At 41.1% G+C, this 23,778-nt stretch overlaps 1 protein-coding gene and 1 pseudogene across 2 annotated transcripts in view; one reads left to right on the top strand and one right to left on the bottom strand.

The window, feature by feature from the left end:
- TNFRSF10B (TNF receptor superfamily member 10b) overlaps positions 1–15,379 on the bottom strand; it is a 35,027-nt gene extending 19,648 nt beyond the window's left edge. For both annotated transcript variants that reach the window (XM_019714651.2, XM_019714658.2), the window contains exons 1-2: positions 15,197–15,379; positions 2,206–2,311 (exon numbers count right to left, since the gene is read on the bottom strand). In XM_019714651.2, the coding sequence (XP_019570210.2) occupies positions 2,206–2,311; positions 15,197–15,379 (289 nt within the window). The remainder of the gene's footprint in view (positions 1–2,205; positions 2,312–15,196) is intronic.
- Positions 15,380–20,979: 5,600 nt separating this feature from the next.
- Positions 20,980–21,278, top strand: LOC109435889 (small ubiquitin-related modifier 2; annotated as a pseudogene).
- Positions 21,279–23,778: the final 2,500 nt, after the last annotated feature.

Below are 23,778 nucleotides of genomic sequence, written 5' to 3'. Positions count from 1 at the left end.
AGTGCTACATACCTCATTGCTGAATATCACTACAGTCACCTTCAAAGTACTCCCCTTGGGAAGCTATGCACCGACACCACTGCCTAGTCCACCCTTCAAAGCAATTTTGGAACTCTTTTTCTGGAATGGTCATCAGAGCTGTCATCGTATTACCCTTGATGTCCTGAATGTCATCAAAATGTCTTCCTTTCAATATTTCCTTTATCTTTGGGTAAAGAAAGAAGTCATTGAGGGCAGATCAGGTGAGTAGGGAGGGTGTTCCAATACAGTTATTTGTTTACTGGCTAAAAACTCCCTCACAGACAGTGCTGTGTGAGCTTGTGCATTGTCGTGATGCAAGAGCCATGAATTGTTGGCAAAAAGTTCAGGTCGTTTCCGTCTTTTTCACGCAGCCTTTCAGCACTTCTAAATAGTAAACTTGGTTAACTGTTTGTCCAGTTGGTATAAGTTCATAATGAATAATCCCTCTGATATCAAAAAAGGTTAGCAACATCATTGCAACAAGTTCGTGAACTTAATTGTATACCTATTCATGGGCTGTGACCAATGGTTTGGCTGGATGGTCGGAGACTTGGAAGGAAAATGATTGGAAAATGGTTTGGCTGGATGGTCGGAGACTTGGAAGGAAAATGACTGGTGGTTACAAGGAAATCTGGGGAAGATATATATGGATGGATCTCTCTGAACTGGTGGAAACTGTGAAGATATTTGTGTCCCACGTAAATGTTCACCAAAGGGTGACCTCAGCAGAAAAGGATTTTGATAAACAAGAGGATAGGATGCCTTGTTCTGCTGCTACCAGTCAACCCCTTTCTCAAGTCACCCCATCATCACCCAATGGGCTCATGAACAAAGTGGCCATGGTGGCTGGGATGGAGATTATTCATGCGCCAACAACACAGACTTCCACACAAAAAGGTCCATCTGTCTATAACCACTGCTAAGTGCCCAATAAGCCAGCAGCAGAGACAAACACTGAGATTGTGAAATGGCATCATTCCCCATGGTGATCAGTCAGCTAGCTACTTGGTGGCAGGTTGATTACACTGAACCACGTCTATCATGGAACAGAGCAATACTTTTGTTCCTACTGGAATAGACACTCTGGATATGGATTAACCTGCCTTACATGCAATGCTTCTATCAAAACTACCATCCAAAATTAATATCCATCTCATCTCCGGACCATAGCAATAAGTGGCAGAAGCTCTCCTGTGTTTACAGTTGCATTTGTGTATTTGTTGGGGCTAGGTTCTTCCCTCTCCATATCCTGACACCTTGATAAGCCCATGTGTGCAATGTGGGCTCGCCCTAATGGAAGATGCACAGAGTAAAGATGAAATGCAAATTCTTAAAGGGATTTTAAACACCCCTAGGTGCTACTCTTGCCAGTTCTCAACGCCCTTGTGCAGGAGAAGATAGATTCCTAACACACACAAGTGGGGAGAAAAGGAAACATGTGCAAGGCAAAACCCCCAGTCAGCTACCAGCCAGGCGTAGTTCCTGCTGCCTTTCCCATAGAACCATATAGAACACAAACACCTCATTAGGTAGAAGACCAAGGACCACGCTTCACAGACATGCCCTGGAGGGCCCTCCACCTGCTCCAGTCTTGTCCCCTTTCAATCCAAGAGTGTGAACTAAAAATACAAATATGATCCTATCAGTCTTCTGCCTAAAACTTGCTCTTCACTCACAAAATAAAACCCATGCTCCCTCCATGGTATTCAAGGTCCCGTGTGATCTGCTCCCACCTGTCTTTGTGACTCTTCAGCCCCCACCCAGGGGCCCCTTACCTTTGCTTAAACAAGCCTTGTCAGTGCCCGCTGGGGCCATGGTTCCCAGGGGGCTCTCTCAGGACCACTCTACCTGGCTCTCAGCACCAAAGACAGTGGCTGTCTGCATCAAAAGTCACCATCCCTGAGAGGCCTCACCAACACCGTTTCTGTCCCACCCATCAGTCAGGTATCTTCACAGTTCCTATCTCATCTCTCTCACTGTCTTGTTCATCTGCCTTACTAGATACCATCCCAGAAGGAGAGTTCCAGGAGGGCAGGGGCTTCACGCCCTCTACTAGCACAGTGTCTGGCACACAGAAGGCATCTAATACCTGTGAATAAAGAACCAGGAACTGTGGGAATCAGAGAGCTGGAGGAGCTGGAGACAAGGGTGGGGTAAGGGTTGGAAACCAGTCTTAGAACGTACCTGGAGGACACCCCCTGTCCGAGAGGCTGTGCTTCCTTTTCTGTGGGGCAGCTAATTGCTCATGATCTCTGTCCTGCCCTGTGGTCATGGCTGAGGCATTGAGGACCTGTGGAGACAAAGCAGAGATGGGCTTAAGTGGCTTCCAGACTCTCCTCCCTCCCAGGATCCCTCTCCCATTCCCTGCACCCCAGCTACCAAAAGCAAACAGAACTGGGACCTTCCCTCTAGCTCTAAACTCTCATTCTTTTTATTCATGTTTGTCCCTTGGCCTTTGGTGCTACTGTGTTTCCCCAAAAATAAGACCTAGCCGGACAATCAGCTTTGGAGCAAAAATTAATATAAGACCCGGTCTTACATTATACTATATTTTATAAGACTGGTATTATATTATATTACATTATATTATATTATTTAAGATTCGGTCTTATATTATATTAAAATAAGACCGGATCTTATATTAATTTTTGCTCCAAAAGACGCATTAGAACTGATGGTCCAGCTAGGTCTTATTTTCATGGAAACACGGTAGCAAGTAACTTACACTTGAAAAAGTTTCCAGCATTCTTTTCTCTTATACTAAAACAAAATATATTTTTTCCACATGGGCAAGGAAAGTTTTTATAAAAATGCAAAAACCAAGTGACCCTCCCTCAATTAGTAATAGCATCCATTAATACTGTTTCATTTAGTTTTTCTATTTCACCCTATGTGTGAACTCTCTCTCTCTCTCTCTCTCTCTCTCTCTCTCTCTCACTCTCTGTCTCCCCATCCTCCACATTTTTACAAATAAGTGTTATACAATATGCAAACTTTGAGAAGATCGGGATACAGGATCAAACATTAAATAGTGAATTTTTTATTTAAAAAAGGTGCCTCAGACACCTAGACAAATGGAATAGAACAGACAGCCCCAAAATAAACTGATACATATATGGTCAAATGGTTTTTGACAAAGAGTCCCAAAACCATTTAATGGGGAAAGGACAAATTTTTCAACAAATAATCTTGGGAAAACTGGATTTCCATATGCAAAAAAAAAAAAATGAAGAAGAAGAACTTGGACCCTTTCTTTACACCATACACAAAAATTAACTCAAAATGGATCAAGGATCTAAACATAAGAGTGAAAACTAAAAAACTCTAAGAAGAAAACATAGGGGCAGTTCTTCATGATCTTGAATTCGGTGATGATTTCTTGGATATGAAACCCAAAGCGCAGGCAACATAAAAAGAAAATAGGTAAATTGGGCTACATCAAATTTTAGCACTTCTGTGCATCAAAGAACACAATCAACAGAGTGAAAGAACAACCCACAGAATGGGAGAAATATTTGCAGATTATATATCTAATAAGGGATTAATATCCAGAATACATAAAGAACTCCTACAAAACAGTGACAACAACAACAATAAATAAGCTGATTTTTAAATGGGCAAAAGATTTGAAGAGAGTTTTTCCAAAAAAGATATACAAATGGCAAACAAGCACGTGAAAAGATGCTCAACTTCACTAATCATTAGGGAAATGAAAATCAAAATCACAATGAGATAACACCACATACCCATTAGGATGGCCACGATTCAGAAAAAAACAAAAAACAGAAAATACAAGTGTTGGTGATGATGTGGAGAAATTGGAAGGCTGTGCACTGTTGGTGATAATGTTAAATGATGCAGCCCCTATGGAAGAACAGTTTCCATAAAATTCGGGGGTTTCTCCAAAAATTAAACATAGAGTTACCATATGATTTAGGAATTCCATATCTGAGTACATATCCAAAAGCATTGAAAGCAGGGTCTCAAAGACGTATTTGTACAGCCACAGCCACATTCATTGCAGCATTATTTACAATAGCCAAAAGTTGGAAGTGACCCAAATATCCATCAGTAGATGAATGAATAAACAAAATATAAATACGGACAATGGAATATTCAACCTTAAAAAAGGAAAAAAATTCCAACACATAGATGAACTTTAAAGACAATTATACCGTGAAATAAGTCAGTCATAAAAAGACAAATATGTAGGATTCCACTTATATGAAATACATAGAGTAGTCAAGTTCATAAAAATAAAAAGTAGAATGTTGGTTGCTAGGGGCAGAGGTGGGGTTGGGGAGAGAGAAATGGAGAGTTATTGTATAATGGGTACAGAGCTTTAGTTTAAGAAGAAATAATTTCTGATGGTAGGTAGTAGCTATGATTGCACAGCAATGTGAATGTACTTAATGCTAATGAACTCTATACTTAAAGAATTAAATTTTATGAAATTAAAAAAAAATTAAGTGTTTATTGTAATCCCTGTAGCAACTGCATATAAATAATATAAATATTACAAATAAAAAGCCAATACACAATTAAATGAAATTCAGACAAGTACTCAATTAACATTAAAGTATGTAGGGAAGGAGAATCAGGAAAAAATAGACTGGACAAACAAAATAAATCATAAAATTGTATGAACCATTGCAACCATATCAGTAATTATATTAAATGTAAATCCACTAAACACTTTAATTCAATGGTAGAAATGCTTAGAATGGATGGAGAACAAGACCCAACTGCATACTGTCGATTAGAGATGCAATTTAAAAGCAAAACACAGATATACTGAATGCAAAGGGATGGAAAAAGATATATCATGCAAACAGTAAGCCTAAGAAAACTGCTGTGACTATCTTAATATTAGATGAAGTTGGTTTAAGATAAATAGTATTACCACAGATAAAGAGGGACCTTTTGTTGTGTTAAAAGGGTTAATTCATCAGTTATAATAATTATAAATGTATATGTGCCAAACAATAAAGCTTCAAAACACATGAAACAAAAATTAGAAGAATTAAAATGAAATTATAACACCCTTTTCTCTGTAATTAATAGAATGATTAGATGAAAACATCAGTAAAGTCACAATCGATTTGAACACTATTAACCACCTTAACTTAATTGACATTCATAGAACAGATGTGCAACATCTACTGAAGACTCATCCTCTTCTGACCAACAACTATGGTCTGGGCTATGAAACATGCCCAAATATATTTAAAAGGAGTGAAGTTACATCAAGTGTATTCTCTGATCTCAATGGTATTAAATTGGAAATTAATAACAGGATCTAGAAAGACCTCCAATGCAATTAAAACCACAAGAAATACTATCTCACACACATTAGGATGGCTACTATCAAAAAAGAAAAAAGTAAAGAAAGAAAACAAGTGTTGGCAAGAATGTGGAGAAATTAGAAGTTTTGTGCACTGTTGATGGAAATATAAAATGATGCAGCTGCTACGGAAAACAGTATGGTTTTCACAAAAAATTAAAAATAGGATTACCATATGATCCAGCGATTCCATGTCTGGGTATATAAACAAAATAATTGAAAGCATGGACTGAAAGAGATATCTGCACATCCCTGTTCACAGCAGGATTATTCACAACAGCCAAAAGATGGAAGCGACTGAAGTATCCATGAATAGATGAATGAATAAACAAAATCTGGTATACACATACAGTGGACTATTAACCAACATTAAAAAGGAAGGAAATTCTGACACATGTTACAACATGGATGAACCTCAAGGACATTATGCTAAATAAAATAAGCCAATCACTAAAAAGACAAATACTGTATGATTCTACACATGAGAGGTTCATGGAGTAGTCAAATTCATACAGACAGAAAGTAGTTGGGTTGAGATTGGGTTGGGTTGAGAGGAGGCACTTAGAAGTTGTTGTTTAAAGGATATAGAGTTTCAATTTTGCAAAATGAAAATAATTCTAGAGGTCGGTTGTACAACAATGTGAATGTAAATACTACTTAATTGTACTATAAAAATGGTTAAAATGGTAAACTTTATGTGCTGTATATTTTACCACAATTGAAAAAAAAATTTTTTAGGGGAGTTCCAGTCAAGATGGCCACGTAGGTAAATGCTGTGCTTACCTTCTCTCATGACCACATCAAAATTACAACTGAACTACAAAACAACCATCATGGAAAATCACCTGAAATCTTGCTGAACTGAAGCCCTACAATGAAGGATATACAAAAGAAACGACCTTGAGACTGGTAGGAGGGGCAGAGACATGGAACTGGCTGGTCCCACACCTGTGTGTGACCATTAAAAGTCAGGAGGGATATCTTGGCTGCAGAGATTCCTCCAAAGAAGGAAGGGGTCCCAGAGACACAGCAGGCTTCCCAGCCCAGGGTTCCAGTACCAGGGAGGAAGGCCCCATAATTTCTCGTTATGAAAACCAGTGGAGATTGTGGCTGAGTGAGATGGAGGGTGGCTGAAGTCCCAGGTGTTCCTTATATAGGGCCCATGCACAGACTTACTCACTGCTGGAATTTCTGGCTCTGAACTCCAGCACTCAGGCAGCAGCTGGAGAGATGACAGGAATATACAAAGGGGAACTGAGTTGTCTGGCTTCAGGACGAGGGCTGGAAGGGCAGCTTTCTCCTGGACAGAGGAGCTGGTGGAAGTCATTGCTTCTTTGTTGAGTGACCCCCTTCCCAGTGCGCAGACACAGGTGGGAGCCATATCTGAGTCTCCATCAAGTGGGCTGACACCATTCGTTTGCAATGCCTTGGTGATTCTGAGACCCCACCACGCCCAACTTTCAGGCATACCAAAGACTCTTCCAGTGGCTTTTTTGTATAAACCTCCTGCCTTGGTTCATGCTACAGACTTTCCTAGGGCCTCTCAAAGGTTTGTGGAACCCAGACATGCAGCATCTAGCTTGAACATGTCACATTCCTCTGGCTGAGCAGCCCTAAGCCTGGCACTAGTGGCAGCCAGCCTTGGTTCGCAGCTTGGTCTCTCAAGACACTTCCAAGCACAGTGCAGGTGGCAGCCATCTGTGGATTGCTTTGTGGCTCCTGCCAGGGGGCCCCAAGTAGGGCACAGCCTGAGACTGAATTCAGTGAGTCCCCTCTCAGGTGGTCCTGTGGCTGGGGCACCCAGTGGCCAGCTTCAAAATGAGCTGGAGTATCACCCAGATGCCTCCAAGGACTACACAATCATGGGGTGGATTGCGTAGGCACCAGAGCCCTGCTGAGGCAATCCTGCTCTGAAGAGTCAGCCCCTGCCCAACTGCTCCACTGTAGTCATGGCCAGTACTCACAACCAATCAGCCCTATGGTCAGTCGCTCTCACTGACATGCAAACAGCAACCAAGGCTCAAATACAGGAGGAGAATACAACCCACACAAAAGACACACCTGGAGTGCATACAGCTCAGGTGACCAGGAAGATTGTGCCAACGAGTTCCACAGCACACCTACTACATTAGGCCACTCTATTAAGATTGGAGACATAGTAGCCCTATGTAATACATAGAAAAAAGTACAGGGAAGCAGTCAAAATGAGGAGACAAAGAAATATGTCCCAAATGAAAGAACAGAACAAAGCTCCAGCAAAAGAACTAAACAAAATGGAGACCAGCAATCTACCAGATGCAGAGTTCCAAACACTTGTATAAAGATGCTCAATGATCTCAGGGAGAACATCAACAAAGAGACAGGAAACATAAAAATGGAAATAGAAAACATAAAAAAGAACCAGTCAGAAATAAAGACTATAGTAATGGAAATGAAGAATACATTACAGGGAATCAACAATAGATTAGATCAAGCAGAGGATCAAATCAGTGATTTAGAAGATAAGGTAGCAGAAAATACCCAACCAGAACAGCAAAGAGAAAAAAGAATCCAAAAAAATAAGGAGACTTCAAGGGGTCTCTGGGACAACACCAAGCATACCAAGACTCACTTTATAGGAATACCTTTAAGAGAAAAGAGAGAACAAGAAATTGAAAATCCATTTGAAGAAATAATGACTGAAAACTTCCATAACCTGGAGAAGGAAATGGACATACAAGCCCAGGAAGGGCAAAGTCCCAAACAAGATGAACCCAAAGAAGCCAACACCAAGACACATCATAATTAAAATGGCAAAGGTTAAAGAAAAAGAGAAAATCTTAAAAGCAGCAAGAGAAAAGTAGTTAGTTACCTAAAAGGGAGCTCCCATAATGGAGTGGCAGGAAATATTCAAAGTGATGCAAAACAATGATCTACAGCCAAGATTACTCTACCAGCAAAGCTATCATTTAGAATCGAAGGATGGATAAAGAGCTTCCCAGACAAGAAAAAGCTAAAGGAGTTAATCACCACCAAACCAGTATTACAAGGAATCTTAGAGGGACTTCTTTAAGATGGAAAAAAAAATTAAAAATATGAATAATAAAATGCAATAACCACATACCTATAAACAGTTACTTTCAATGTAAATGGATTCAAAGTTTCAATAAAAAGATGGCGGGGGGAGGAATGGTAAGAAATTAAGACTCTACATATGCTGCCTACAAGAAAATCACTTCAGATCAAAAGACACACACAGACTGAAAGTAAAGGGATGGAAAAAGATATTTCATGAAAATTGAAACAAGCAAACAAACAAAAAAGTTGGGATAGCAATACTTATACCAGACAAAATAGACTTTAAAACAAAGACTACAACAAGAGACAAAGAAGGACCCAGTAATCCCACTTCTGGGTATTTATGCCCAAAATGCTACTTCAAGGGGACATGCTCATCCATATGCAACATTATTTACAATAGCCAAGATATGAAGGCAATCTTTGTGTCCTGAATGGATGAGTGGATAAAGAAAAGGTGGTACATGTATACAATGGAATATTACTCAGCCACAAAAAAGAATGAAATCTTTCCATATGCGACAACATGGATGGACCTATAGAGTATTGCGCTGAGTGTAGTTAAGTCAGATAATGAAAGACAAATGTCATAAGATTTCACTTATAAGTGGAATCTAAAGAACAAAATAAACAAATGAAACAGAAATGAACTCATAGATACAGAGAACATTTTGATGGTTGCCAGATGGATGGGGGTTGAGGGTGGGTGAAAAGGGGGAAAGGATTAAGAAGTACAAATTGGTTGTTACACAGTAATCATGGGGACATAGGGTACCAGCATTAGGAATATAGTCGATAATATTGTAATAACTATGTATGGTGTCAGATGGGTACTAGATGTAACATGGTGATAGATGGGAGGGGGGTTGGGGCACAGGGTGAAAAGGTGAAGGCATTAAGAAATACAAATTGATAGTCACAAAACAGTGATGAAGATGTAAAGTATAAAGAATATAATCAATAATATGGTAAAAACTATGTATAGTGCCAAGAGGATACTAGTCAGGAAGATCACTTTGTAAATTATATAAATTTCTAACTACTATGCTGTACACCTGAAATTAATATAAAATAATATTGAATGTCAAAACAAAATAAAATAAATTGCAAAAAATAAATTAAAAAAAGATCTAAAAAACCCCAAATTTTTAAAGGTGCCTGCCAAGCTGTCCCTAATGGAACCTGTCAATGTCCCACTAAATACCAAAGTCGTAGAAAAGTGACACTACAGTGATTTGCATGGTGACTTCTGAGCTATAAATGACATAAGAACAACAGGAGAAATTTGAATGGGGTTTGAGAATTAGTAGTAATGTATTCATGTTAATGTTCTGATGTGAGGGCTCTATTGTGTTATGGGGGAGAAAGTTCTCCTTTGCAGGGAGAATACACTAAAGTGTTTAGGAATGCTGTTCATCGTGCCAGCATCTGGTTTTCAGATGGCTCAGGAAAAGTTTTTGTATAGTTTTTGTGGCTTTTCTGTAATTCTCAGAGTGTTTTAAAATAAGATAAATTAAGAAAAAACAGTCAGGATAAAAACATTTTGTTGAGCTCAGTTCAACTGACTGGTATCTAAATAAGATAAAATGCAGCCACCTTCCACATAAAAGCCTGGTAAGTATTTGGTGACAGCTAAGTTCATGTGTATCCCTCCATCCTCCCTTTTCCAGGCTGGGCCTCCTCTGAGTCCCTTCAAGGTACATTCTCCTTTCTTTGCTCTCACAGTGCTCTTCCCTCCTTTATTTACTGACTCTCTGTCTCATTGATTCTTTCCCTCAACATTTTATTATGAAAATTTTTACAGACTCAGTAAAATTTACAGACTTGTACAATGAACACCCAGAAACAATGAAATGTGTATTTCTTACGTGTAGCATTGAATGAGCTTATCAATTCATACACCTGTGTAGCCCAAATCCTCTATCTAGACCATGGAACAGCATCACCACAAAACATTATGCCCTGTGCCTCTTCTTTGGTAATCCTGATTTGCAACACCATCCAAAGAGGCAATTATTTTTTCCAATATGGAACGAGTCTTCAGTAGATGTTGTGTCTGCTCTATGAATATCAGTTAAGTCAAGGTGGTTGATAGTGTTCAGATCTCTTATGACTTCACTGAGCTGTATTCATCTAATCGTTTCTATCAATTACTGAGAAAGGTGTGCTGTAATCTCCACCTAATCCTGTAGATTGTTGCTTCATGTATTTGGAAGTTGTATTATTGGGCGTGTACATATTGACGATTGTTGTGACTTCCTGATGAATTAATCCTTTAACACTACAAAAGATCTCTGTTTATCTCTGGCAATATCCTTTGTCCTAAGTCAATTTCATCTGATACTAAGATAGCCGCAGAAGTTTTCTTAGGTGTTATATAGATGTTATATATTTTTCCATCCATTTATTTTCAGTACGTCTGTCTGGCTTTTAAATTGCATCTCTAAGAGACAGTATATAGTTGGCTCTTGCTTTTTCATTAATTCTAACTATTTATACTTTTGAATTATACTAATTTGGAGTTAATCAGATTACCAACCAGGTTGAATCTCACCATTTATTTCCTGTTTGTCCAATCTATTTTTTTTTTCTTGTTGCTCCTTCCCTAATATTAACCAAATATTTTTTACAATTCCATTTAATTGTGTGTTGGCTTTTTTTCTATACATGTTTGCGTTACTTTTTAGTGGTTCCTATATGAATTACATTACATCCTTTTAACTATTTAGTCTATTTAAAGTTTTAAAAAACAGATTTATTGAGGTACAATTGACACACAATAAACATCATATAATTAAGGAATAAAATTGATAAAATTTGACATATGTATTCACCAGTGAAAACTTCACCACCATCAAGATACGTAAAAACCACGTCATCACCGCAATCGCTTTCTTTTGTCCCTCCTGCTCTGATCCTTCTGGCCCCAGGCAACTACTGATCTGCTTTCTGACACTAGAGATTAGTTTGCGCTTTATAGAATTTCACAAAATGGAATCAGATCGTATGTACTCTTTTCTGTCTGGCTTTTTTTAGTCAAGATAATTATTTGGAAATTCATCCATGTCATGTGCATCCATACTTCATTCTTTTTTGTTACTGAGTTGTGTTACTGAATTAATAGTGTAATATTAATATAAAATATTGGAGACTTGTAACAACATAAATCCATTCAATACTGCCTCCATTCTTTTTGCTATATACTTTATAAACCTCATAAACAATGTATAATTTTTGATGGTATATAATTTCATGAAATTAAGGGGAAATAATCCTTTACATTTGGCCATGGTTTTTTTGTTTGTTTGTTTCTGATGATATTTTCTTCCTTAAGATTCATGTTTCCATTTGATTTTATCTGTCTTCATCCTGAAATCTTCACTTAGCATTTTGAGTAGTTCAGGTCTACTGGCAATACAGTATCAACACTGTTTCCAAAATCACATTCATATTCCTAAATCTTAAGCCCTTTTCTCCCGATTTACCCTTTGATTTTGTTAATGCCAACTCTCAGGTTAGGAAACCTAGACTTCACCTTGAATCCCTTTCCCTCCTCAGACCACCACACCCGTCTCTCGTGTGTTACCATGATCCTCTCCCTCAGATCCACATCTGCCTCCACTTTCCGTTTAGGCTGATGCAACCTAACCGTTCAACCTAACACGTTCAAATGCTGCTCAGGCCATGTCTGTCTGACTCGTCTAGTCCACTTTCTCCTGGGCAAACAATTATCTTTAAAAGTGCTGGTTTGATCAATGTCGACCTAGCTTTGGAAACCTATGGACCTGGGCAATTCCTCAGGATTATATTCAGTCACCTCTGTTCTGTTTTCAAGCTGCCTGTCATATTTCCCACCATCCACCTTAAATACACCCAGGAACAGGAAGAGGAAATCATGCCAGCGTTAGTGCAGGCATCTTAGTACCCACATTATCCACTCATTCAGGAAGGCAGGTCTGGAGCCTGGTGAGTGACACTGTACAGGGCCTGGGAAGTGTCAGGGACCTGACATGGCCCTTCCTTTCCTTAGGAGACTTGTGGGTCACAGGGAACTGAGGCAGAGACGAAGGTGCAAAGAGCCCGGAAGGGCTGCTCAGGCAGAGGTGACAAGGTCATGGGTGGCAAGGACACTGGTGGACAGAGAGGAAAATTCCACAAGGACAGGATCACAGTCAGGTATGAAGTGAAGGCAACTGTGTGTGTGTGTGTGGGGGGGGGGTGCTGCAAAATCAAGTGAGGATGGGGGAAGGAGGCTTTGTAGTGTTTGGTTGACTCTGCTTGAGGGACCTAGGGTGTAGTTGAGAAGCTGTGTCAATCCATGGATGTGAGAGAGAGAGAGAGAGAGAGAGAGAGAGAGAGAGAGAGAGATCATTAGCTGGGGGATTTTCTTCATTTGTTCCTCCCCTGCACATGATGCAATGTGATGCAAGAGTTTTATTCTCTGCCAAGTGTCAACCTCACACTATTTCCTAATAAAAAATAACACAAGAAATCTCCTTTTTACTCTTCTAGGGCAACAAACCCTAAAACCTACCCTGTTTATCTTAAACAGAGCAGTAATTCACAGGCTAATAGCGTCAGATCTGGCCTCAAGGTCTTCATGCTGACATTGTTTATTGGGGGGTTTTGTTTGTTTGTTTCTGTTTTTTAATTGTAGTAAAACTCTGAATTGAAAGTCAAGTCATCTGGCTTCTAGTCCAGGGCCAGCCACTAAGCCACAGGAGTCTGGGAAAGTCCTTTCCCTGTCGCTCTAAATCTCATGTTAACCTTTCTTGAAATAGGGGTTTCAACTATACGACCATATGAGGCCCTGTGGCTCTCCTGTCACCACAGTGAGCCACATCAGCCCTGAGGTTTTGGTTTGGCCTCCCAAACAGCCTCCCACAGGTGCCCAGACAGCTCTCAGGGTTTACAAAGGGCCCCACAGACTTTTATCTCCTTCTCATTTGACACATGAGTAAGCAGGGCCACTCCAGGGTCCCAAAGCTGGAAAGGAGCGGAGCAGGGCCGCTGTCCCCAGATCCAATATCAGGACTCACACAGCCTGAATGAGCTTCTGAGCCTCTGAACCTCACAGTTCCTGCCCTGACAGAGAAAGGGTGCTGGGCAGAAGGCACTAGAAGAGAATTGGGGCCAATCCCAGCAATGCAGGGGAAGGACCAGGACTCAGGAAAGAACTCAGCACTGGGCCTCAACTACTGTAATCCTTCCAACAGTCCCAGGACATGAACTCATCTCACTTCAGGTAGGGCTGGGGAGTAACTGGCTCCATGTGACACAGTTCAAGTGCCACGCTGGGATTCCAGTCCCCCTGCCTCCCCTGCTGCCTAATCTGGGTCTCCTGATCCTCATTCCCAGCCTCAGAAATCTCCTGGATCCTTGAAAATCTCTACTAGCACCGAGAAATCAAAACCACAACAATATGGTGCCCCATTTTCAACCTCTTAGACTACAAAGAATTAAAGTTCAGTGTAGGAAGGGTGTAAGGAAACAGATGAGTGGAAAAATGGTACAGCCTTCTTCTGGAGGATAATTTGTCATTATCTAAACATAAGTATAAAATTAACTGACACAGCAATTTCACTTTAAGGAATTATGCAATGCAAGGTGCACATGGACACATGACACATACAAGTATATACTGCAATGCTGTTAGAATTAGCAAAATCAAAACCAGGATGTAATCTAAAAAGATATTCATAAGAGGCAAGAGTAAAATACACTCATGTCTGCTTTACCCACACAATAGAATACTATGCTCTTGAAAAGAATAAGAGAAGTCTGCATGGAGAGACATAAAACATCTAATGGAATTTGTTACTAGCTCTAGGTCTCACATTCCCCAAACCATCAAATTCAGATTTTTTTACCTTATCTGCATAGGTATCTTTACATTCACCTGGAAACACACTGGCTAAATGACTCAAGCGAGCCATTCAGGAAACAGGGTTAAACATGGTTCCCACCTAATATTGACTCCTATTTTAACAATAAATTCTGTAATTATTTTGTGATTATAAATATTGCTTCTCTGAATTTTGAATTGATTTGTGAAGTGAAAACATTTGAAGCTTCATGATACCTGTAATGTTGGTTTGGCATTTAACTTTTTTTTTTTATAAACATAAGAAAACTTTAAAGTGCCAAGGGGTGGAAGGAAGCTCATCAGCTTGGAAGAGAACTGGAAGTCCCTAGTTTCCCACGTGTAGTTTGTTCAGCATGTGTTGTTTTCCTGTTTTTACATCCCTTTCCTGTTATGAAGCTCCCGGCCCCTGCGACTTAAAGGTCGTTTGCACACAATCCTTTAAGTGTTGCTGTGCGGGGAAAGTGAATGGAAGGAAGATGGACGCTCGGGGCGACAAGGAAAGACGCGTGGTAGGCAGCTAAGGGAAAGTGACACTTAGCTGCCTGCTGTCTAATCCACTTTCCAATGGGTATGTATTACAACTTAAACACAAGTGTAAAAAATAAAAAGAAAGAATGGAATGCCAATGTCTCTGTCGCTTCCTGGGGGAGTTTCCAACTTGATGCTTATTCCCTTAATCCTGGATTTCCCCCTTGGATTGCTCATAGTCACGTGATCCAAGGACTGGGAGAGGAAGCGGGAGCGCGGGCTCCTCCTCCCTTTCGGGCGGGCTGGGTCCTGGAAACCCGCTCTTCTCCTGACTCTGCCCGGAAAGCCCCGGAGCAGGCACCCACCGTCTCCACTCCCCAGTCCCCTCTCAGTCACCATGCGCGCCTCCCCGAGCCAGGAACGCCGGCGGGGAGACTTACCGGCCACAGGACAGCGAAGACGACGAAAATCAGGGTCCCGGGGTCCCAAAGCGGAAGCCTGGCTCCCCGCGCCCGCACGGGGGCTGGAGACCGCGGTGCCGGGGCTCCGGAGGCGGCATGTGCTCTGTGTCCCCGCTGTCCCGTGCTGTTGGGGGGCGCTCCTGGTCTCGGCAGAGTCATCATGGGGAGTCGTTTGCGATTTCGTGGGGCGCGGAGGTCTTCTTGCTTCTGTCCTTCCTGAGGGCTGCGCTCTGGGCTTATGTGACTAAGGTGCTGCTCACTGGCGGCGGGGTGAGGGACTGAAGTAATTGCTCTTACGTAGCGGATATCTGGGCGTGTACTTTTTCGCTGTTAGTCACCGAAGTAGGTGAGGAACTCAACATGCAAGTCAGAAGAGAAGCGCTGAGATAATCAAAGGAATGACGTGTCTGACGTGAAAAGAGAAAGCAAAGGAAAAAGATGAAGCAACACCTCAATCCAAAGAGCTCCCGTATGGCGGCTGCCTTTGGCCCTCTCTAGAGAGAGTCGTATGCTGGAAGGAAACAAGGAGCAAGAAGAAAAAAGGACAGAAGGAAAGTGGGGGAAGTGGTAGAGGGGAAGAAAAAAAACATAAATCAGGCACTAGACACCGCAAAGCCAAGAATGTACTAAAAACCACTTGTTAGTGGCTGACATGCCCTCCCAAGCTGTTTCCTTTGTCAGAAAGGAAGACAAAGGTCAGCAAAGGCATTCCCTCCCAACCTTAGGCTCATTCCAGCTCCAGGTGAATCACTCCACTCTGGCTGAGCATTTGGTGACACGATGCACGTACAGAAAGAAAAAAAACACTGTTGAAAGTCTATTACATGTCTTGGCCACCGTAAACAAAGCGGCAATGAACATTGGAGCACATGTGTCTTTATCTCTAAATGTTTTCAGATTTTTTGGGTAGATACCCAGGAGAGGGATTGCTGGGTCATATGGCAATTCTATTCGTAATTCTTTGAGGAACCTCCACACTGCCTTCCATAACGGCTGCACCAGTCTGCATTCCCACCAACAGTGTGGAATACTATTCGGCAGTAAGAAAAGATGATATAGGAACATTTGTGACAACATGGATGGATCTTGAGAGAGTAATGCTGAGCAAAACAAGTCAGAGAGAAAAAGCAGAGAACCATGTGATTTCACTGATATGTGGTATATAAACCAAAAACAACAAAAGAACAAGACAAACAAATGAGAAACAGAAACTCATAGACACAGACAATAGTTTAGTGGTTGCCAGAGGGTAACGGGGGCGGGGGGTGGGGGGTGGGAGATGAGGGTAAGGGGGATCGAATATATGGTGATGGAAGGAGAACTGACTCTGGGTGATGAACACACAATGGGATATATAGATGATGTAATACAGAATTGTACACCTGAAATCTATGTAATTTTACTAACAATTGTCACCCCAATAAATTTAATAAAAAATAAAAAATAAATAAATAAATAAATAAACAAAACAAAACAAAAAAACTGGGAGAAAAAAAAAGAAAGTCTATTACAGTACATTTCGAATTTGATGATACAAAAGAAAAAGAAAAAGAAAAGGACACTTATTATAAAACCCTCCTCCCTTGAAAGGAAAAATGTGCCCGTGGGGGAGCCTGGTTCAGAGGGTTGGTTGTTTTCTGGTTGTGGTCCTCAGCTGTGACACACACTAAATGGGCAGTTCCAGTGTCCTGGGTTCAACATGTGGAGGAGAGGGACAGCTGTCAGATGGCAGACCATTTTACAGTAGTTCAGCAGAGAGAGGAGGAGGTGTGCCCACAAGGATGGAGAAGAAAGAGCAACCGTGAGAAACAGCGGGCAAGTTATAAGAGACAGTAAAACCTGAATATGACCAGTCAGAGACAAAGGACAAAGACAACTTGGGCCTCAGGAAAGGAGGGGGCGGTTGAAAATCATAACTGCTATTGTAGTAATCAATTCACAAAATGTGCTAGAAATACCATTACTTGTCCAATCTCAAGATACTATGGGTTGTCAATAAAACTAAAAAAAAATGTGTAAACCGTTTAATAAAATTCCTTATAGTGGGCATTTTACATCCAAGCTGGGAAGTGGTGTGGACCCTATGTTTTTTTCTTCCAGGGACTAATTTTTGGTCTCTCTGACTCTGTTTTCCTTTTATGAATGGACATGTTCACAACTTTCAGCTGCGCACTTTGTTTCAGTGTTCGAGTAGGCGTAGGTGCTGGCATAGATGGAACACTGGGCTGTCACCAGTTCTAGCTGTCTTCTCTGAGTGCTATGCCCACATTTCCAGAAGGAGTCTTGATGGCCATCCCAGAGCCTCACCTTTTCCTTCAGACTGATTTCTTGCTGGGTACCAAGAAGCCCACTAAGACAGTAACCACACAGGTCCAAATCCCTGTTGGTATGAAGGGTGAAATCTGAGACATCTTGTCAACTGTCTGCAGTGATAAGGTAAGTGTACCCTCTCCCTTCCTTCCTTCCTTCCTTGTTTCCCTCCTCCCTCCCGCCCTTCTTTCCTGTCCTTTTTTAAATTGTGGAATTTTTTTAGACATACCAAAAACTACAGAAAATCATACAGTTGACTTTATTGCCGTCATAATTTCACCTTAAAAATAAAATAGAATAATCATAAATACAGTCAAGGGCCTCCAAAAACTTGTCAATCACCTTTACCATTCTGTAGCAAATTCTTCCCCAGTGATTGTGACAATTCAGGTTGCCAGAATTGCCAGCTTCCTGTTTGTGTCTTACTCTCCAATCTGCTTTCTTCCTCTGCTTCCTATTTTAGGCTATTTATATTTCAATATTAGCCATGAGCAAAGTGAGACATTTCACATTTCTTATATGCAAAGTCCCTCAACTTTTCTCTACCTGTTGGAGAAAAGTTTCAGGAGAAGCACGGGAATGATTATCTGATAAAAAGTGGCAACATATGGAAAGAGAGTTTAAAACTATATAGCACATTACACATTTCTAACACATTATTGTTCATATTATGGCAGAGTAAAGCCTTCACTTCCTGGTCTTCACTGCCTATGGCCTGACTTCTACCAGCCTCTCCATCCTTATCTTTTACTTTTTCTACATGAAGACTTTCTCCCCAATCTCTAATCAAGCCAGTTGCTGCTGTTTTGGGCGCATTCCTTGTGTCCCAGGCCTCATGCTTGAAGGGTGTGTCCTCTTTTATTTTCTCAACCATCCTTTTTGCAATTACCTGAGAATTCATCCTTTGTTCCATCTCATCCCAAGAGATTTCTCCTTTCTTAGACGTATACTACTCATTTGATACAAGTATGTATTACTTTGTATTTTCACTTTTCTTTTTGCAACCTGCATATGTTCTGACTAGACATTCTATTAACATAATATCTTAATCCCCTCCCATCTTATTTTTTACTTTAAATGTCTTTTTGTTTTCTAACACAGAGTTTATTAAATAATGTATAGCTCTGGATCTTATGGGGACATAAGCTTGACCCAATGCATTTTTTCTTTACTGGAACCATTTAAGCTTTCCACGTGGCCATTATTTCTAATTATTATGGTCCTCGATGAAGGTGGCCAGAGTGAGGGGGTGCAAATAGGAGGGAGGGGATAGGCAGCTGCTAGGTTGCCAGAACTGTCAACTTCCTATCTGTCATACTCTCCAATCTGCTTTCTTCCTCTGCTTCCCGTTTTAGGCCATTTATATTTCAATATTAGCCATGAGCAAAGTGAGACATTTCACATTTCTTATATTCAGTCCCCCAACTTTTCTCTACCTGTTTAAGTCTTGGATCATTTTATGACTGATGTTGAGCTACCTCTTTCCACCTCTTTCCTGGTAACCTGGTTGCCCAGAGCCTTGCCCTCGTGGCACATCTGACATGTATCTGGTGGAAATCCATTCCCCTTTGTCTTATACATGGAAATGACAATGGCATTGCCACAGATAAGAATTGAGAGATTTGGAATATCTAGAGTTGGCTTTGTTATTGCCACTTTCCTGATCAGCTACCTTCCATGGAGGGCCACAGCCTGAGGACTTGCTGTCAGGGCATCTGGATGAAGCAAGACAGCTCTGTGCTCATAGGCAAAGAGAGTTCTCAGTGGTCTCAGTGACAGTGCGGAGTGTCGAGGACCCTCTGTGGCACTGTGCACGTGTTTCTTAAGCATGTTCAAAATGCCCATGCCTAAAGGTATGATAGCAAACAATACTTGCCATAAATTTAAGAAATCCAGTTTTTGTTGGGTGCCTAATATTTACCTGACACTGATTTAGATGCTTTACATTCATTGTCTTATTTGATTCTTCTAACAGTTCTTGTGAGGAGGTATTAGCGGCCCATTATTGCAGATGAGGAAAGTTGAGGCTCTGAAAGACAATGACACTTGCTCAGGCAAGGTTCCTCCCTTTAAATAATGGAGCTGCAATGTAAACCTCTCAGGTCTTCTTCCAAATTCTGCTTTTCTTCTCCACTGTGGTGATTCTCTGAAAAGTTTGCCCAGAGGATGTGATTTACACTACACACATTTACATAAGGCACTGTCTCCTCTGTGTGGGAAGTGCCCCATCTTGTTTCATTGCCTTATTTGCCAACATAACCTCACCCGGTGCCTGGCTTAAAGCAGATGTTTGGTAAACGTTGGCTGTACAAGTGAATGAATGAAAGAAGGACCAGATGAGCTCTGTCATTCAGAACAGACAAGAGAATAAAAGTTCATCCCTTTTGTCCATTCTCCACTTCCTGCACACTCCTAGCAAGATCCCTCTCCCACCAGGCTCTGCCTGCTATGGTTCTAGGAGGATCTCAAAGATCATCTTAAATTCAAATTAATGAGAGCAAAGGTCATTTGCACTGTCGTACTAATGAGGAACAGTTTCATTACCATCAAACAGATAGGAAGAATTGAGATTTTTTTCAATATTTTTCTTTATAGGCAGCGACCAGTTCCACCTGCTATTATTATTATCATTATTATTTTATTTTTTATTGGGGAATATTGGGGAACAGTGTGTTTCTCTAGGGCCCATCAGCTCCAAGTCATTCTCTTCTATCTAGTTGTGGAGGGCGCAGCTCACTGGCCCATGTGGGAACCGAACCGGCAACCCTGTTGTTCAGAGCTCGTGCTCTAACCACCTGCGCCATCCAGTTGTCCCTCAATATTTTTCTTATCAAAGAAGATGCTTCAAATATTTTATTATAATTCAATTAAAAATTGTGATTGTCTTCAGGTAAATTATTCCTTTTCTTATTGAGGCTATTTCTTTGTATTTTATATATTTTTTAACCCTTATGAATTGGATCCTCTTGTAAATACATTTTTTAACTGGCTGTTTCTGCTAAGTTTTTTTTTTTTAAACATCCATCTGGATATAAATTTATTTTATCTATTGTCATTTAAACCTTAGGGTTTTAAACCTATACAGTCATGTCTAAAATAGTGATTATTTTTCCTTCCCCCTTCCAAGAGCCTTGCCTTTTATTTTCGTCTCTTGACTTATTGCATAGGCCAGAACTTTCAGTACAATGTTCAGTGATGGTTAGAGAACATAGGCATTTTGGTCTTGATTTGATTTCAAAGGACTTCACCTTTGCTAATGACCTTGGCTCTTGTTTTCCTATAGAAATTCTTATCATTATGTGTGCATCCTCCTATCCTGATCTGTTTTAAGAATGAAAACAGAGGCTGCCGCCTCCTTCTTCTGCCACTCTTGGTACTGCTTGTGTGCTCAATGGATGTGGACCTGCTACCTCTTTTGTGAAGCTGCAGCTGAGGAGACTGTGGTGCTCGTTATGGCCCATAAAAAGCCCAAAGAAAGAGTCAAGACTGAGAACAATAGACATATGAATTTGAATATGGTGGGGCAGCATGGTTCTGTGGTGCAGTTTAAGATTAAGAGGCATATATTAAACTAGTTATTAAACTTATCAAACTAGGAAAAGCCTGTTGTGAATGACAGGGTTTGTCAATCAGGCAGATCAGAATCCAGCTTGACAGGCAGCCAGTCAATGAAACAGACGCACCTGCACAGTTGGAAACGGAGGCTGAAGATACAATTGATGTGTTCCACCAGCCGACAGAAAGTATCTAGTAAATAGGGGAATGGGCCGCTTTACCCAGAACTAAGTTCATCCAGACCAAGAAGACATTCTCCGGTAGAAAACTGCATTTGGTACCACCACATGCTGACCACTACAGTATATTTCATTTTTCCTCCCCTATTCTTTATTGTACGTAAAGTAACTATGTATGTGCACAAGTATTTGTCACACAGTGGTATGACTCCCCTACCTATGGTTCCGTGGGTGTTCCTTTTTGGCCTCGCCGTATCCTGCATTCTTATGTGGGGAGTGGGACCAGAGACCCCGCAGGCCGCCCCACACGACAATAAGTTATGCAGCAAGTGCAACCTTTGCCCAGTTCCAAAGCGACAGAGGAAGGGAGTTGGCTGCCTTGGTTCACACAGCTAGTTGATGATTAATCGTATTGGAATCCAGAAACGTGCTTCAGACCCAAAGACCTCCTCCACTATGTTTTACAGGAACAGGCAAAAGGGGAAGCGTCTCAGATGAGAAGAATGAATAAATTAAAATTGTCACTGGTCTCCTTTTACTTTTTAAAGCAATATGGCCTTTAGAAAATATAAACTTGTATTCCTGGCTCTCCTTATATTTTTATGAATAGTGGTGTGCAGTGCATTCCATACACGTCTCATTTCATCTCCGGTACAGCCCCATGAGATGAGTCGGGTTTGCCCCATTTTATAGGGTAAAATTTTACTCAGTGTCTGTCCACATCTCGCTCTGCCAGTTTGGCCAGTTTGGTGGGTGAGGCCGAGCTGAGTGTAAAGCCAGAGATCTTGCCACCTCCAGGCCCTTGTTCTGTGCACAGGAACAGATGTGGCAGCCCTGGGATTTCACTCTCAGGACAAGCTCAGGTTCCCTCCTCTGAGGGCCCATTGTACACAGTCTGTCCCAGCCTCTGTCTCCTACCACACACTGTTCTCGTTCTCCATGATGACCGTCTTCCCTCCCCGGTGGGCTATCAGCCCTCCATTAGGGCAGGATTCTCTGTTGACCTTGACTCCCCACAGGTCAGGCCCAGGAAGGGTGGCCTGATGCTGTGCGGATGGGAAGCAGTTAAGGGACACAAAGCCAAAGGTCACCAGGGGAGTGCTCAGTAGGTCCCACCTTGGAGTCTAGGCCTGCTTGAAGATCCTGTGCCCTTTCTGAAGGGTATCCCACCTCACCTGACTGTCTCTGTGGCTTTCCCCCCACCAAGGCCTCAGGCTGCTTGGTTACTTTCTAAGCATCATCCCCTTTAATTACTAGATCCTACCCATGAGGAGGATGATGCGCATGGTTGACTAAATCACTGGCCATTGGTGACTAAACTCAATCTCTTACCCCTTTCTCCTCCCTGGAGGTACCTGTGTGGGGCTGAAAGTTCCAACACACTAATCATGCAATGGACTGAATGTTTGTGTCCCCCCAAACTCATATGTTGAAATCCTAAAACCTAAGGAGATGGTATTAGGAGGTGGGGCCTTTGGGAGGTGATTAGAAAATGTAACAGAAAGAAAACTGAGAAATCCACAAATGTGTGGAAATAAACAACTCCAAACAATGGTTCAAAGAAGAAACCTCACAGAAAATCAGATAATATCTTGAGACAGTGAAACATGAAAATGGTTCAAAGAAGAAACCTCATAGAAAATCAGATAATATCTTGATACAGTGAAACATGAAAATGGTTCAGAGAAGAAACTTCACAGAAAATCAGATAATATCTTGAGACAGTGAAACATGAAAACACAGCATATTAACCTGTGGAATGTAGTAAACACAGTGCTAGGAGGGATATTTATAGCTTTCAATGCTTATTTTAGAACAGAAGAAAGATTGCAAATCAACAACCTAAATTTACACCTAACGGAACTATAACGAGAACAATAAACAAAACCCAAATCTAGCAAAAGAAAGGAAATAATGGAGATTAGAGCAGAGATGAACAAATAAAGGAATAGAAAAATAATAGTGAAAATCAATGAAACTAAGAATTCATTCCTCAAAAAGATGAAACAAAACTGGCAAACCTCCTAGGTAAAATTTAAAAACTAAAAAGGACTCAAATAACTAAAATCTGAAATGAAAGAGAGTAGATGATGAACAATTTTACAGAAATAAAAGTAAGAGGATACTATGAAATATTATATAGCAACAAATTAGATAACCTAGATGAAGTGGAAAAATCCTAGGAAAGGTAAGAATCTGGAAGCCACTCATGCCCATCCCTGCTTTGTCTGCAAGGGTTCCCACTGCCTCAGCCGTGACCACAGGGCAGGACAGAGTTCACCAGCAAAGAGCTGCCCCACAGGGATGGAATTGCTGCCTCGTGGACAAGTGCTATCCAGCAGGTACGTTCTAAGAGTGATTTCCAGCCCTTACTTCTCCTGTGTCTCCAGGTCCTTTCAGTCCTCTGATTCCCACAATTCCTGGTTCTTTATCCACAGGTATTTATTTGATGCCTTCTGCGTGCCAGGCATTATGCTAGTGAAGGGCACAAGGCCCCTGTCATCTTGGAGATGGTAT

The sequence above is a fragment of the Rhinolophus sinicus genome, linkage group LG07 (genome assembly GCF_036562045.2).
Source record: "Rhinolophus sinicus isolate RSC01 linkage group LG07, ASM3656204v1, whole genome shotgun sequence".
Classification (NCBI taxonomy): Eukaryota; Metazoa; Chordata; class Mammalia; order Chiroptera; family Rhinolophidae; genus Rhinolophus; species Rhinolophus sinicus.
This window is presented reverse-complemented; position numbering and strand designations above follow the sequence as displayed.